The sequence below is a fragment of the Lynx rufus genome, unplaced genomic scaffold (assembly GCF_022079265.1).
Source record: "Lynx rufus isolate CCGP_SWC_20201006 ecotype Redwood Valley unplaced genomic scaffold, mLynRuf1.p SCAF_19, whole genome shotgun sequence".
NCBI lineage: Eukaryota > Metazoa > Chordata > Mammalia > Carnivora > Felidae > Lynx > Lynx rufus.
In genome coordinates this window covers 23,284,700-23,302,584 of record NW_025814833.1, presented here as the reverse complement: position 1 = coordinate 23,302,584, position 17,885 = coordinate 23,284,700, and the positions used below count along the sequence as shown (strand labels likewise).

At 36.6% G+C, this 17,885-nt stretch overlaps 1 protein-coding gene across 2 annotated transcripts in view; it reads left to right on the top strand.

The window, feature by feature from the left end:
• Nucleotides 1–17,885, top strand: part of SMARCA1 (SWI/SNF related, matrix associated, actin dependent regulator of chromatin, subfamily a, member 1) — a 71,465-nt gene that overhangs the window by 38,922 nt on the left and 14,658 nt on the right. For both annotated transcript variants that reach the window (XM_047082063.1, XM_047082062.1), the window contains 4 exons: nt 1,433–1,543; nt 1,806–1,919; nt 12,384–12,506; nt 14,817–14,949. In XM_047082063.1, the coding sequence (XP_046938019.1) occupies nt 1,433–1,543; nt 1,806–1,919; nt 12,384–12,506; nt 14,817–14,949 (481 nt within the window). The remainder of the gene's footprint in view (nt 1–1,432; nt 1,544–1,805; nt 1,920–12,383; nt 12,507–14,816; nt 14,950–17,885) is intronic.

Below are 17,885 nucleotides of genomic sequence, written 5' to 3'. Positions count from 1 at the left end.
CTTGTAAATAATAAAATAGGTACTTACGACATATTTGTTAAATTATATCAAGTAGCAGTTTACTTTCCCCATTGGTTTTCACCTTATGGCTCAAAAAAGAACTGTGTTCTCTTCTATTTGATAGACTTTTACATATGTGAATGCCACCATTATGTCTGTCTTTAGTCTTCCCTTCTCTGGACAGTGAGAGTTTGTAGATCTCTGACCATCTTAGTCATCTTGGTTTATCATCCATTCTTAAAATAGGATACCAAGGTTGGAACTCAACCCTCAGATAGAATCAAATAGAGTGGTATTAATTATAGATTAATGGCCTCTTTTGTGTATAGGCACTAGGATAGACACTCTGAAACCAAAAAAAAAAATATCTGAACTGGAAAACCATCTCTTGAGACTCCAGAATTTTGGATTGTCAGTTTTGCCTATTGGCTTTTAAATTGTATTTTCTAGTTAATATTGGGGTAAAGTCTTTTAATGCGACCTAACCATTGTTCACCCAACTTTGGATATTTAATAATAATTTACATTTACCTCCTGGCAGTTTATTTAATACCTTCACTTACATGGTCCCATTTAATCCTAAAGTTAGGTATTACTATTCCCACTTCATAGAGGGAGAAATTAATCTTCCCCAAGTTCTACAACTGGTAAAGTGGCAGAACCTGGTTTCAAATTCAGGTCTTTCTGATTCCACTGACTTTTCCCACAGCTGTCTTACTAAGACCTTACTTCATTTTACATCTTTTTAAAAAATTTGTTTATTTACATTTGAGAGAGAGAGAGAGAGACAGAGACAGAGACAGAGTGTGCGAGTGGGGAAGGGGCAGAGAGAGAGAGAGGTGGAGACAGAATCTGAAGCAGGCTCCAGGCTCTGAGCTGTCAGCACTGAGCCCAATGTGGGGCTCGAACTCATGAGCTGGTGAGATCATGACCTGAGCTGAAGTTGGATGCTCAACTGACTGAGCCACCCACGTGCCCCAAGACCTTACTTAACTCTTGATTCGAAGGTACACATGCCTGTTGTGTTGATATTCATCATACTCCATTCAGCTATTTCTAATTCATACACTTGACACAGTCACCAGAATCAATGTTAGTCTTCCATCTGTATTAGATACTGTGTATTCATTTTAACATAAAATACTAATCTGATTGTGCAAATTCTTCCCAATTGCTAAGGAAGAACTAGGTTTTTTTAAAAATAAGAATTAAACTTATTTACAAAAAAAAAAGAAAAAGATAAGCATCCTTGAACCTGAACTTGGCCTGTATGGTACAAGGTTTTGGAACTTGGGATACGTAATTGTGACATCTAAAGCAAGTTTGATTCTTCCTAATAGCTTTAGTTTTCTCATGCTTGTGCAACTTTGCTGTATTTGATTTTTTATAAACATTTTGGAATAACTAAATTCCTTGTTCTTACTGTGTATAGCTTGGGATGGTGGAATGGATCGAACCTCCTAAACGAGAACGCAAAGCAAACTACGCAGTGGATGCCTACTTTAGAGAGGCTTTACGTGTCAGTGAGCCAAAGGTTCCAAAGGTAAAAAAGAATGAGCTCTGTTGTTTTGCTCTACAGCAGAATTCTCCTGTAACGTGGTCTGTGATTTAGATTGGTTTATATTAGTGTGAAATTATAGTCTTTAAAATATAACAACAATGTTGAAAAGTAGCTGGTATGCCCAGCCTTATATAAAGGGACTTATTATATTTATTTTTCTATATATTAAAGAAATAGTTAAAGATAAGTATGTTCACTTCATGTACTGAAAACAAATATGTGTATAATGCATTTCCCCCCATAGGCTCCCCGACCTCCAAAGCAGCCAAATGTTCAGGATTTTCAGTTTTTCCCACCACGTTTGTTTGAGCTCCTGGAAAAGGAAATTCTTTATTACAGGAAGACAATAGGCTATAAGGTAATTTTTCAAGTATTTATTATTTTTAAAAGTTTTCAGATTAGTATAATTTTTTTGAGGAGAGAGTGTATGCATGCAGGTGGGGGAAGGGTAGAGGAAGAGGGAGAGAGGAAATCTTAAGCAGGCTCCAGTAAGTGTGAAGCCTGATGTGGGGCTTGATCCCACAAACTGTGAGATCATGACCTGTGCTAAAATTAAGACTCAGATGCTTAACTAAGCCACCCAGGAAGCCCTATAATCTAATCTTCTAAACTAATATAATCTGTTAAAGTAGACTGGAAAGAATTCCATTTTAATGTGAGAGAACATCAGAATAATTCAAAATAGTGGTGTTTTTAAAACCAAAGAGGAGGTTTAACTAGAAGTAAAGCATCAAACTATCAAGTCACCAATAGGATGAATTTGAAATGGGATTAATGGAGAATTATCCAATATTTCAAAAATAGTGATAATAACATTATTTTAATAATGCTAGTGTTTGGTCAGAGACTATGTAGAAAGAACAATCGAACAATTAACTTTAATTAGAAGTGAATATATGATAGATGACAGGAGGTTTATTTTTTAATCATTTTCCTTAATAAGATCAAGAAATAATACTTTTGTATTTATTGTTCTTGGGTTGATGAAAGCACTGTTGGTGGTTATTTGATTGTTGCCACGTAGGTGTTAAAGCTAATAATAAACATTATAATGAATTTTAACATTTTAAAATGATCTTTTAGATGAGTGCCTGTGTGGCTCAGTTGGTTAAGTGTCTATTTTGGTTCAGGTCTTGATCTCAAGGTCATGAGATGGAGCTCCACTTCTGGCTCTGTGCTGACAGCGTGGAGCCTGCTTGGGATTCTTTCTCTCCCACTCTCTCTGCTCCTCTCCCCACTCACACACTCTCTCTCTCAAAATAAATGAATAAACATTTAAAAAAACTTTAAAAAATGATAGTTTGGAAATCAAAACTCTTAATTTTTAAGTAGATAGGAACCCATTTTTAGTGAGTGAAATGTTTGTCACCCTAAAGCTTTCACACTGAGAGATTAAGCATACCTGGTTATTTCTATATGCTGAAACTCACTTTCTGGTGAATGGAAAGGGATGACCAAGGTATAAAATTCAGTAGTATAAACAAAATTATAAAAAATATTAACACTAGGGACTGGGTGGCTCAGTCGGTTAAGTGTCCAATTCTGGATTTTGGCTAAGATCATGATCTCATGGTTCGTGAGTTCCAGCCCCATGTTGGTCTCTATGCTGTCGGTGTAGAGCCTGCTTGGGATTCTCTCTGTCCCTTCCTTTCTCTTTCTCTTTCTTAAAAATAAATAAATAAACTTAAAAAATATTAACACTATTGTAGTTTTATGAGCTTTTCTGTTTCATGCATTGGAAGCTATGCTTTAATTTATTTTGTGAACCTTTATCACAAGTGGAACTATACCCAATTATTTTGATTAGTAGTTGTAATGTGTCTAGAACAGCTTCATGTATGTAAGATGCTTAGTTCATTTGTATTTTGAAAGTAGAGTGAATTTCTAGAGTATTTCTACTGTTTGTCCAGAGTGAGAGCAGTACCATTTGAAATGGAGCAAAAAAGGTTTGCTTTCTATTTATGTACTAAATTTCAATATATATAAACAGGAACAAGAAACTTAAGGTGAATATAAGTAGTTAATTATAATCTGGTTAGGAAATGTGATTAAATTTGAATGTATTGAATCAACATGACTGGATAAAATCTGTCTTAGGAAGTTGTAAAAGAGTAAAAGTACCATGGTTGAACATTCAGACCAGGAGTAAAATCAGTTTCAAAGAAAGTGAAAATGGCAATATGCCAGAAGAAACTGTAAAATTAATGGAGAATTATCCAATATTTCAAAAATAGTGATAATAACATGTTATTTTAATAATGATTCAAAATAAAAATGAAAATAGTAAATTAATAAAGTGATTAGTAATATTTCATGAGGTGAACAAATATACAAATATATATTATCCCACTAAAGTTATAAACATGTTAATCATTATATTGTTACTTTTATGGACTGTTATCAGTGAGACTTGAAAATTAATTGAAATGTTAGACCCAGTTATTAATCAAATATCTGTATAGAGCCTTTTATAATTTATGAAATCCTTTATCACACACTTCATCTGATTTCTAACAGTCCTGTGACATTGGTGTTATCTCCTCCATATAAGACATGAGGAGACCGAAGTTCAGAGAGGTTAAAAGACTTGTTCAAGTTCACATAGCTAACAGAGTTGCCAAGGGTGCTGGTCTCAAACCTGAGTTCTCACTGTTCAAATGCTATGCTCTTTCCCTCAGGCATTCTGGGCTATTTCTGCATGTGACATAACCCTGCTTCTCTTTGCAGTCCTAAATAAGGACTGTGTTTATAGTGGTGTGACATGTTGTTTGGGAGGTAAGCCAAGTGGTAGTCCAATAGCAGCAATGAAAAAAATCATCTCTGCGGATATAACTATTTGTGCTCCTTTGGAGATACTGAAATTCTTTTCCCTGTCATAGTACGGTGCCCACCACATTCTCGCCACAACTCTGGTTTTAATGTAAGCAGTGCCTTTCATTACGGGCAGTTTGTGGTTAGGGGTGAGGTCTTACAATCATATTTGGGTAGTAGCCAACTGGAAGGAGATGGAGGAGAGAGAAACCTTAGTAGAGAGAGGAATGAAGGGACAGCTGCAGAGGGTGACAAGAAGCAGGCAGGTGGAAGGAGGGAGGACAGGGATGAATGAGGAAAGGGAAGATGGCATGGAATCCATGCTATGGCACCTTGCTGTTTTCTCTTCCTCACCTCCCAGAGAGAAGTAACAGGAGAAGGGAGTATGAGTGAAAGGAGGGCTGTTTTTCATTTAATTCATATTTACTGAGGACTCCTCTGTGCCCGGTCCTATGCCGTGCACTGATGATAAAGTAGTGAATAAGACAGACAAGGTCCCTCAGTGCATGGAACTTGTGTTTCATTGGAGGAGATGGATATTAAGTTGATACAACAGAGTAATGGCATTAGTTGTTTTCTGTGCTTACAGAGGGTGCTGCAAGGGAACATGATATGGGTATCAAATGTGGATTGGGAGATCAGGGAGTTGGTCCCTAAGGCAGTGTCATTAAGTTGAGATCAGAGAGATGCACAGGAATTAGCCAAAGTATGAAGTGTGGGAGAGAAGAGCTCATCAGGGAAACCATAGGTACAAAGGTGTTACAGTAGGAAGGAGGATTGCCCCTTCAGAAACTGAAGGCAGACCAGGGTTGGTAAGGAGTGATGAGGGAGAGGGGTGAGATGAAGTTGTGGAGTGGGTCATTAACTGAACATTAATTGTAGGTCCCATTAATTAAGTTGAACTTTAGCTTTAGAGCAAAGGAAAACCATTGAGACGTTCTTAAGGTGGAGGGGTGAGTGGGTCGTGAAATACTAATAGCAGTTACCTATTTGGTCCTTACTTGTGTTGCTTTCTGTTCTAAGTTATTTAAAAAGATTAGCTCGGGATGCCTGGGTGGATCAGTCGATCAAGCGTCCGACTTCAGCTCAGGTCGCAATGTCACGGTTCGTGGGTTCGGCCCCGCGGCGGGCTCTGTGCTGACAGCTCTGAGCCTGGAGCCTGCTTCGGATTCTGTGTCTCCCGCTATCTCTGCCCCTCCCCCGCTCGTGCTATGTTTCTCTCTGTCTCTCAAAAATGAATAAATGTTAAAAAAAGTTTAAAAATAAAAAGATTGGCTCATTATCCTCCTAACAGCCCTGAGACTGTATTTCTGTTTTACAGATGGGGAAACTGAGGCACATAGAGGTTGAGTAATTTGCCCTAGGTTAAACAACTTTTAAGATGTGGAGTATGATCAGATTTACATTTTTTAAAAGATCACCCTGGCTTCATACAGAGAATGATGACTTTACCCAGGGACACCAGCCAGGCGGCTGTTGAAGGGTGAAAAGATGAGAGAAGATGATGGCAGCTTGGAGCATGGTGGCGATGGTGGAGGAGAATTTATCTCCTACCACTCTACTAGCTGTGTGTTCTCTTCAGCCTCATCGTGGATTGTGTTTGTGTGATCTTAAGACTTGCCTTGATCCTCCATATGCATATTTATTTAGTTGAGGATTTATAACACAAATAAGAGTACATTCTGGATGTTGGCTCTTTCTGAAGCTTGTCTCTTCCATTCTTTACCAGGGGATGCAGATCTGAGCTAAGGTGTGTGCTTCAATTGGGTGGGTGTCGTGTTGGAGTTGAGACTATAGGCAGAGGAGCATGGCATGCTAGTCCTCTGCAAAAGCTTTTTTTTTCCCAGGACCATGTGATATTAATAACTGTTATACATATCTTCTCAGAGGTATCTAACATTTTTCCCCCTATAGCTACAGAAAACTCACTAGAGCCACAAAGTGAATGGAGCAATGGTTTATTCTCAGTTGAACACAACTGCTACAGTGAAACTACCTGGTATTCTCGAAGCATAGTTAGGTTCTTAAAAAGGACTCTTGCCCCCTTTCTGCTTAAAGGATTGTTGGGGAGAGAGGTGTTGTCTTATAGCTGGGGGTATCGTGGTGCACGGTACTGTTTTGTCCATTTTGAGCCCCCATAGTCTTATTCTGTAGTGATTTTGGGTGGGTCTAGTTGGGGGCTCTGTACTTTTGAAGCACTTAGTAAAGAACATTTTTTCTCCAGAGCCTGCCTATTTGCATTTTTAATTTTATTTTGTTTTTCCTCCTGATACTCAGCACAACAAGGTCACAACAATATTGCTCATGATAACATCTGGAATTAAAACGTTTTATTTTATTTGAACCTGAGAAGTTTTGTTTGTTTTGCCCTAACCACTTGTTGGATAGCAGTGCATCATGTGCCAATTCTCCCTGCTGTCTTAGCTTTGACCTTATTGCAAGTTAGACACATTCAGAAGCTTTACTGCCCTTGCAACTTAAATGAGTTACTCAGTGTGTTTAATCACTTGTTCCCTGAAATCTTTCTATTGGAAGAGGATGACTTCATTGAAATTTCGATTGCAGAATTAAAAAAAAAACAGAGGATCTGTAAGTCCCATTGAGTCTAAGATCTGGCGTGAAAGACCTGTGCCATATTTGAAGCTGGAGGAAGCTGTAGAACATTCTAACATTTATCTTCAATAAAATATTCTTTAGGGACAGATACAGACACTTAACAAATGGAGAAAGTTCTATAATCTCTGTGAGTTTTGGTAATGTGCCATCGTGAGTCAGCTGTTTGCAGTGGCAGGACAGTACCATATGCTGATTTCAGGTCACTACGTGACTTTGTGTGCCACTGCATTTAATTCATTGTTCCATATTTCTATGAAAGGCTTCCTAAAACTCATTCTGACCATGACCAAATTTTTTTTTCACTTTTCAATGGAACACAGCTCTTAGTTGCACATTCCTTAATGTCTGACTAGAAATCCAAGTAATAATGAAGATGTTTCCTCTCGAAAGATAACTTTTAGTATATTGTGGCTGTATTAAGTGTTACTGGGGGGAGGGGCATCAGTAAGACATACAGTATGAATATTTCAGGTAGTGTGTAGGTATCTCTATGATTTATTTACTTAATTCTTATAAAGCACTTTGAAATCACTCCAGGAAGTTTAATGCTGATAAGAATATATTTATAAAATATGTACAAAACTCATGGAGATTATAGAACTTTCTCCATTTGTCAAATGTCTGTATCTGTCCCTAACGATTTTTTTATTGAAGATAAATGTTAGAATGTTCTACAGCTTTCTCCAGCTTCAAATATGACAAATGAAAAAATAAATACCTTTTAAAAATGAATATTATAGGAAGAGATATGGGAATGTAGGCATTTTGAGTAATTTCTAATTCTAGAAATTTTAGTGGTTAGGTATTTTAATTAAAATAGTAAACATAACACAGATGAAGTCCTTCTAAAATTTTGCTGCACTGAAAATATTAGCAGTAGATGTGGAAAAAGTAGTCTGCCAAGGAACCTAAAATCTAATGGTGTAATATAGTATTATGATTTTGCTTTTGTTAAAGTTCAAGGGGGAAATTTTTAGTATTGGGTATATCTACATAGGAATGAGTAGTTTATTTTGTGCAGGTATGTTTCCAGGTGTATTTCCATTTTCTGGCATAAAATTAGATGTTTATAAAATATGTACTTTGTTAAAATGGTTTCTTGGACATGGAGATTTTGAAGCTATTTCATAGAGAAATATCTTACGATTAAATAAGTTTTTCTCAGTTAAAATTAAAACTTAAAGTCACAGTAATTTCTGTATCACCAAGGGTCTGTTAAACTTTTTTTAAAAAAATGTTTTTAATGTTTATTCATTTTTGAGAGAGAGAGTGCAAGCAGGGGAGGAGCTTTGAACTCATGAACCGTGAGATCATGACCTGAGCCAAAGTTGGATGTTTAACCGACTGAGCCACCAGGCACCCCAGGTCTATTAAACTTTTTAAAGCTCTGTCTGTAATTTTTTCCAAACATTTTGTTATGTAAAAATTTTAACCATATAAAAATATTGAAATGATTGTATAGTGAACATCTACATACACACCACATATATTCTTCAATTTATATCTTACTATATTGGCTTTATCACCTATTTGTCCGTTTCTCCAGCCTTCTAGCAAATGGATATCCAGCTTATTTTTTCTGCATTTCAGAGTTGCAGACCTAAGTATATTTCACTCAGAAACACTTCAATGTGCATATTATTAGCCAGTGTTCAATATTTATTTGATACTTTTTTCAAGGTAAAATTAGCATACAATGAAATGTATAAATCTTAAGTGTTTCATTCATTGTATTTTGACAAATGTATGTTTGCAGAACTAAACCCCTATGGAGATATAGCATATTACCGTCACCCCAGAAAGTGCCTCTTCCCAGTCAATCTCTATACTCACTCCCCAGAGACAACCACCATTCTGATAGTATTTTCCTCCATAGATTAGTTATTTACTCTAGAATTTCACATTAATGTAATCATGTGTTATGTGTAAGGTGTTTTTCTCTTAACATAATGTTTTTGAGATTCATTCATGTCCCATTCTTGGTGGCTCATTCCTTTTTACTGCTAAGTACTATCCCATTGTAAGGATATACCAGTTTGCTTATCTGTTCTCATGTTGATGGACATCTGGGCTGTTTTCTGGCTTTTGGCTGTTGGGAGTAAAGCTGTGAACATTTTTGCAAAAGTATTTTTTTTAAGTTTATTTATTTTGAGAGAGTGCAGAATGGGTAGAGAGAGAGGGAAAGAGAGAGAATCCCAAGCAGGCTCTGCTGTGGAGCCTGATGTGGCTCAAAACCACGAACCATGAGATCATGACTTGAGCCAAAATCAAGAGTCAGACACTCAACTGACTGAGCCACCCAGGCACCCCTTTGTAAAAGCCTTTGTATAGACAGATATGTTAGGAATGGAATTGGTGGTGCGCCTGTAATTTAAAAATTGAATTTAGCTATTGAAAAATTATTTTATATATATATTTTTTGATAAAAGTTATTTTAGTCATGCTTGTCACTGGCCTGCATTTCATTTTTAATTTATACGTTTTCCATTTACATTTGTAATCATCTTAGGCCAGGTGATCATACCTCATTTCTGGATTATGGCTGTTTAGCTGGTTTTCTTGCCGTTTCCACACTTCCGTGCATCCAGCACAAAGCTTCCAAGTGAAAACACGTTTTGACACTTTAGTCTCCTATTGAAAAATCTCCAGTGGCTTGCTGTTGTGTACTGTGTAGTTTAAAAGGCTTGTAAATCTCTCTCCACCTGGCCTTGTTTCTTACCCCTTTTCAACATAAACCCTGTATGATCCTTCCTGGCATTGCTTTTACTGGTTTTGCTCCTAGTGTTCCAGCCTCGAATATTGTTTGCCTCTTCTTCAGCTCCCCAAATCCTTAGAGTTCAAAATTCCACAACTGGGTTGTGAGGCTTCCTGTAGGCAAGGACCATGTCCACTGATTTTATATTCCAGTGAATACCTGTCATGGTGCTACAGACATAATAGACATTTAGTCTGTACTTACTAATTTGATTGTCTGGTACTGATGATTGCAAATGAACCTGTTTTTTCAGTAATTCTTTTAAAATTAGTAGGGTTTATTTTTAATTTTCTGAGGAACCTCCACACTGCTTTCCAGAGCGGCTGCACCAATTTGCATTCCCACCAACAGTGCAAGAGGGTTCCTGTTTCTCCACATCCTCTCCAGCATCTATAGTCTCCTGATTTGTTCATTTTGGCCACTCTGACTGGCGTGAGGTGATACCTGAGTGTGGTTTTGATTTGTATTTCCCTGATAAGGAGCGACGCTGAACATCTTTTCATGTGCCTGTTGGCCATCTGGATGTCTTCTTTAGAGAAGTGTCTATTCATGTTTTCTGCCCATTTCTTCACTGGGTTTATATACACAATGGAATACTACGTGGCAATGAGAAAAAATGAAATATGGCCTTTTGTAGCAACGTGGATGGAACTGGAGAGTGTGATGCTAAGTGAAATAAGCCATACAGAGAAAGACAGATACCATATGGTTTCACTCTTATGTGGATCCTGAGAAACTTAACAGGAACCCATGGGGGAGGGGAAGGAAAAAAAAAAAAAAAAAAAAAAGGACGTTAGAGTGGGAGAGAGCCAAAGCATAAGAGACTGTTAAAAACTGAGAACAAACTGAGGGTTGATGGGGGGTGGGAGGGAGGGGCGGGTGGGTGATGGGTATTGAGGAGGGCACCTTTTGGGATGAGCACTGGGTGTTGTATGGAAACCAATTTGTCAATAAACTTCATATAAAAAAAATAAAATTAGTAGGGTTTACATTTAAAAAACTACTGGATGCAATAATTTAAAAATTATGAAAATATTAAAAATTATTGTTGAGTGTCTGACTTCGGCTCCAGTCATGATCTCATGGTTTGTGAATTTGAGCCCTGCATCAGGTTCACTGTTGTCAACGCAGAACCTGCTTCTGATCCTCTGTCTCCCCCCCACCACTCTCTGCCCCTCCCTGGCTCACGCTTACTGGCTCACTCACTCTCTCTCAAAAAATAAATTAAAAAATATTTATTTTCAAGTTACACTATGGTTTCAAACTCTATGAAATATGTACAACAATTAGAAAAATGTACTCTGATGTGTATCATAATTACATTGTACTAAAACCATAGGGAATGAGTTGTTTATGATAGGTGTGCATATCAAACGGTGGAAGGCTTAGTGTCAACCTGTTTTTTTTTAATTAAAAACATTTTTTTGTATTTATTTTTAAGAGAGAGAGCATGAGTGGGGGAGGGACAGAGAGAGAAGGACAGAGAATCTGAAATGGGCTGTGTGCTGACAGCAGAGAGCCCGATGTGGGGCTCGAACTCCAGGACCTCAAGATCATGACCCGAGCCAGAGTTGGACATTTAACTGACTGAGCCACCCAGGTGCCCCAACCCTTTTCTTTTCATGTTTAATGGAATACTATAAAATGCAGTACACATGTTAGGTACTTGCCCTCTTATGTTACTTATGTTACTGCAGATGCACATAGAAATGGTGTGAGGCTTTGGGCTGAGTGACTTAGTTTGTCAATCCATACAGTGACTGCTGCCGCAAACTGCTGAGCTGTACTGGTTGTGTTCACTGTGACACACTGGACATAGGGGCTGCGGTTTTGAGATACAGGTGCCTGGCTGATTGCTTGCTTCCTTGGAGAGCTGAGCTTCTGTCCCCACTCTTTTGGACTTGAACTCTCTAATTAGTTGTCAGTGTATCTGTAACTCTGTATCCTAAACAGTAGAATTTCTGTTGGTCACTGCTACTTTATCTTTTTCTCTTGACTGCTGATTGCATCACAGCTGTTTGCATACTCGGCCACCCTTTCCCTCTTACATATATTCTTTATATATGTAGAGTGTAGAGTTTGGGTTCTTCATTATCCTGTCACTTCTTCCAGTCTTGGCATTTTATGTGAAGTTGCTCTCCCTTTCCATGCCCTGGCAGGCAGTAAAATCATTCCTTTCTTTTTGCATTTTGAAGTGATCAGAGCATTGAGTGCATTGCACTTCTCTACCCTGGTCTATATTGCCAGGTGTGTATGAGTTCTTTTTGTACTGCCAAACTTTTTGTTTCTTCTGGGCTTGAAATTTTATTGTATAATGTTAGTGTTGGCATAATGGTATTATTGTTACCACCATATATTACAATATTACAAGGATGTATTTTGTTCCACAGTTATAAATAAATCTAGAATATAATGTGGCATTTAGCTGTGGGCTTAACTCTAAAATACCACATGGCACATTTAAAAATGGTTTTTATTTTGGTAATAGCATTGTAGTAAGGACATGGAGAGGATCCCGTATCATTCTGGTATGGCTTTATATTGTTTACTGTTGAAATAACTCTAAGATTGATACGTGTATATATACCCTTAATTAATTTTTCTCAACAGTTTAATTAAAATTCATCTCTTGATTTATAGGTCCCAAGGAATCCTGATATCCCCAATCCAGCTGTGGCTCAAAGAGAGGAGCAAAAAAAGATTGATGCAGCTGAACCTCTTACACCAGAAGAGACTGAAGAAAAAGAAAAACTTCTCACACAAGTAAAATATTTTAAGTGGCTGAAGTGCTTCTTCATTAACCAGTAGAAAAAGAAAAAAAACAGATTACATTTATCTTTTATTGTATGGGCTGATTAGACACATCAGCAACACTCAGGGCTATTTTGTAAACATACATTTAGATCAGATATTCCTCTTTTTTTTTTTATCCCATTTGTAGAATACATGCATTTGGAAATGCTAGAGAATACATAAATGCAAAATACAAGTGTCAGTTATTACTAAGAAGACATATTTTAGCAATTATACTAAACTCAGTTAATACACATACGAAGCTTGGTAGACAGTAATTACGAGCATATTCTTCAAAGTTTAAATTTATTTCATTTTTGTGAACGGTCCTCTGAAATTGTACTCTACTAATATTTTATTAGAATAATTTTGTAATTCTCAAAATGCTTTTTATCCTTTCTTGGAAAGGACTTTCATATAACAATGAGAGATTTCTGAACCTGTAATGTGATTATTGTATAATTAAAAGCTAATAGTTATTAAATAGGGAACATTTTCATTTGAACAAAATATTAATGCTTTCTGGTCATTGTTGGTTTAATGAGTTTTATGAGTGTAGAAGTAATACACAAATAATCTGTAGAAGATAAAAAAAGTTACAGTGTAAAAGACCCTTGCAAGATAATAAACAAATGTACTGGATGGTACCACCTTAGTATATAGAAAGTTGCTAGCAAGATTTATTTATTCAACAAGTTCTTTTGAAAAATATGCAAAGCACAGTGCTAGGAAAGTTGGCCACATTAATTATTGAAAGATAGTTTTGTATTTTTATCTTATTATATAGATCTTTGTTATGATGTGTAACTTTACTGAATGAATTTTTGCAAAGTATAATGATAAGTTTTGCAGCCAAATGCCTGGAAGTCATAAAGTTTAGTTTGACAATGTAATTGCTTTGGCTGAATATTAGGACTTAACACAGAATAAAATAAAACATTTAAATATTCATGTTGTATTTTCACAATTTATTTCCTGAACACAAAAGTAAAGTTCTGGTCTTAGAATACTACTTGGCTTGTAGTATATGGTGAATGTACAGTATATTGTGAATACACATTATCAACTGAGAAATTGCTTTAGTTTGTAACTAGAAGTAAAGTCAATTTTTTTTTGTTCCTCCTAGTAGTTGAATTCATCTTTAAACATCTTTCTCTGGTGCCTTAAATAATTAATCTTAATAAAAAATCATGGCAAAGAAACAAAATGTGGGATCACCTGAAATCTTCATCAACTAAAAGCTAGGGATAGAGTTTTGAACTGCCAGGGATATCACATTTTTATGGGTTGGGAAATAAGAAGTAGAAAACAAATTCTTGGTTTTGTGATTTCACAGACATGCTAATAATACCAGAGATTTAAAACAGTGATTAAACTGTTCAATCTTTTAATAAGGAAATTGAGTGGGACCAGTCATATTCTGTTTATACAGATTCTATTTTATGAATACAATTTTGAATAGAAATTATTTATTCACAGTACAGTTGACCCTTGAACAATGTGGGAGTTAGGGATGCTGACCCCCCCATGAAGCTGAAAAATTTCCTGTAATTTTGACTCCCCCAAAGCTTATCTACTAATAGCCTACTGTTTACTGGAAGCCTTACTGCTAACATAAATAGCAGATTAACACATACTTCTCATGTTACATGTATTACATACTGTATTCTTACAATAAAGTAAGCTAGAGAAGAGAAAATGTTATTAAGTAGATCATAAGGAAGAGAAGATACACTTATAGCGCTGCACTGTATTCATCAAAAAAACAAAAAAACAAAAAAACAAACCCAAGGGTCACCTGTAATTTGGAATGCTATAAAGAGTATGAAATATTTTCTGCATTCTTATTTTTCCCTCTAAGTTTTTTGGATTTAATGCAACCACATTCCCTTCTTAATTTACATGGGAACACATCTGAAAAAAACTGTTGAAGCACTGAAATATAAAGGACTTCGTTTTTATATTAGCATTTTTATATCAGTGCATTTGTATTTTAATGTAGGCATCTATAAAGTATGGAATTAAAAACTACACAATATCTTGGAACTATAAATCCATTTGTAGTACTTAGAAGTATATCTCTTCATGATAGAAAATCAGTTATTTTTATAACACTCAACTTCTGATTCCAAAAATACCCTGGGATTTTATAAGGAGGAACATTTTAAGTCTTTCAAACTGTTTTTAATGTATCATTGTAAAAAACATGTAGAATAATAAATGGATAAATGGATTTGCTAATTTAACCTCTGTTGATGATGCTTAATATTTTGTTCACAGGGATTCACAAACTGGACTAAGCGAGATTTTAACCAGTTTATTAAAGCTAATGAGAAGTATGGAAGAGATGACATTGATAATATAGCTCGAGAGGTGGAGGGCAAATCACCTGAAGAGGTCATGGAGTATTCAGGTTTGTGTATAACTTTAAACATAGTGTTTAATTGTAACCTATTCATTTCTTTAGTATCAATTTAATTGTATCATTGTTCAGAGATCTTTTAAACTATTAAGCATAAAGTGTAGGTAACAGTATAAAATGTAATTGTATTTCCACGATAAGATTATAAGATTTACCTAAACAGGCTGCTATTTTCCTCAGCAGTTAGCTTATCAAGCCAAGTAAAGTCCTAACGAAACAAGGGTAGCTGTTGAATGAGCATTGACAAAATGAGTTTCCCACTTACCTATCTCTGGAATTTGATCCTCTTATGGGCAATTCAGATCTGAGACTTGAGGTTCAGAAGATTGAATTTGTGTCTTTCTAGGACATCTTTGAAGTAGAAGATTCTTCTCAGGGAATTTAGGTCCTCAAACACCCTTAGAGTTCTAATCAGCTCCAGACAGGTCATGTGGATTCCATTAACTTGAGGCAAGCTGGAATAGATCTAAAAAGACTGCTAGAATTCTTTTTAATTTTTAAATTTTTTTAATTAAAAGAAAATTTTTTAATGTTTATTCATTTTTGAGAGAGAGAGAGAGAGAGAGGGAGAGAGAGAGAGAGAGAGAGAGAGAGAGAGGGAGAGAATGAGAGAGAATCCAAAGCAGGCTCCAGGCTCTGAGCTGTCAGCACAGAGCCCAACATGCGGCTCGAACCCACAAACTACAAGATCAAGACCTGAGTCGAAGTCAATGCTCAACCTACTGAGCCACCCAGATACCCCCCTACAATAAATCTTTTGATTGATTCTGGAATCCTCTCCCTTACTTAGCTGTGTCTTTGGTCTTGAAGCATATAGAGTTAATATGAATGCCCATGTCGCAGCACATGGAACCTCAGGCTTCTGAAAGAAATCTTAGTAAAAATAGGTAATTATCTCTAGCAAGTTTCCTATATGTAGAACAGGAATTTTCTTACTTACAAATAGGTTGAACTTTCAAATTTAGTCTGAGTATCAGCTATTTAGAATCTAGCGCATTTTTTTTCCCTTATAGAAACAATATTACAAAGTAGGTTTAGGTTTCTGTGCTAACCCCTCAAAGCCTATGTGGCTTTAACAGTTGAAATTCTGTGTTTTTGCCATGAAAAATAGCTGGGAGAGGATACTAATAAATATACCAAAAATTAATATAAGCTAGGAACAGCTTTTAATTTATCTGTACTGTTAGTGCTTGAAGAAATCCAGGTTTAATAAGAGAAAAAACACTTTTTCTTTTGGAAATCAGAGAGGGTTTCTGGTGATTAACAAGGAATTTAGAGGCTGATTATATTGAGCTTTTACTTCATATAATACCAAATTTATGAACTTCCTTTTCCTTGATTCCAGTATAGCACTACTATTACTTGTAAGCTTTATCACATAAGTTTACAGCAGTTGGGGGCTTAGAAAGGGTAAAAATAGATGAGAAATTCTAACAGCATTTTCATTCTAATGAAAAGAATATAAGAGATTTTGTGCGGAGAGATTTTCCAAAGTAGAATTTTCTTCAAAATAGCATCAATGTTTATGAAATTGCAAGAAAAGAAGTGATTCAGAAAGATACCATATCAGATGTTCTCTCACATTTGACACCAAGCCCCATGGCAGGACTGGCTCAGCACGGTTAAATTGGGGCCATGTCACAGGATGGGGAGATCGAAATGGTTTCATGTAGTTGGTTGCAATAAAAGAAGTGTATATAATTGGCTGTTCGTATCTTCTACATAGCAGGCATTTGTATGCTGAATGAATAAGAGAGAATGGATAAATGAACAAAGGTGCTTATAAAAACCAGAGAGTGACAGTTTCTTTTGTGATGCTGAGATGGGTGGTTAACGTCCAGCACAAAGAATGGCCCACTAATGTTCAGATTGTGTGCTATAGGTTGAATGTTTCCCCCTCAAATTTAGATGTTGAGATCCTAACCCTCAGTGTGATGGTATTAGCAGGTAGGGTTGGGAGGTGATTAGGTCATAAGGGTGGAGTACTCACGAATGGGATTAGTGCCCTTATAAAAGAGACCCCAGAGAGCTCCCTTGCCCTTTCCAGCATGTGAGGACACATTGGGAAGACCGTCATCTATGAACCAGGGTGTGGGCTCTCACTGGACTTGAAATCTTCCAGCACCTTGATCTTGGGACTTCTCAGCCTCCATAACTGTGAGAAATAAATGTTTGTTATTGAAGCCCCCCCCCCTCCGCAAATAAAAATCAGAGAGCACTAACATTCCTTTTGTGATAGGCTCTAAAAATGAAAAATTTGAGAATGTAGAGTATGCCATTAAAAGGCCTTTCACTGGGGCACCTGGGTGGCTCAGTCGGTTGAGCATCCAACTCTTGATTTTGGCTCAGGTCATGATCTCATGGTCATGGGATTTAACCCTGCATCGGGCTCTGCACTGACAGCACATGGCCTGGTTGGGATTCTCTCTCTCTCTCTCTCTCTCTCTCTCAATAACATAAACAAACAAACAAACATTAAAATACCCTCCACTGAAGTCATAAGATGTGACCTAATGCAGCCAGATCATTTAGATCATATATAAAATTTGGGTGACTTTGTGTTTTTTTGTTTTGTTTTTAAGAGAAAAGACTATTTCAGGTAAGTTTAGAAAACAGGGTACAGGTTGTTGGAAATATTGTAAGTTTAGTGAGTGGTTCCAAAAGTGAAATAAGAGTTTTGGTAAGAGTGGCGCTTAGGTGGCTCTCAAGAGTTCGAATCTTGGTTTCAGCTCAGGTCATGATCTCTGGGTTCATGAGATCGAGCCCTACATTGGGCTCTGTGCTGACAGCATGGAACCTGCTCGGGAATCTCTCTCTCCCTCTCTCTCTCACATGCACTCTCTTTTGCTCTCTCTCAAGATAAATTTAACAAAAAGTTTCAGTAATAAATTGCTGCTTCATAAGAAGTTTGAGTTGATAATGGGTTT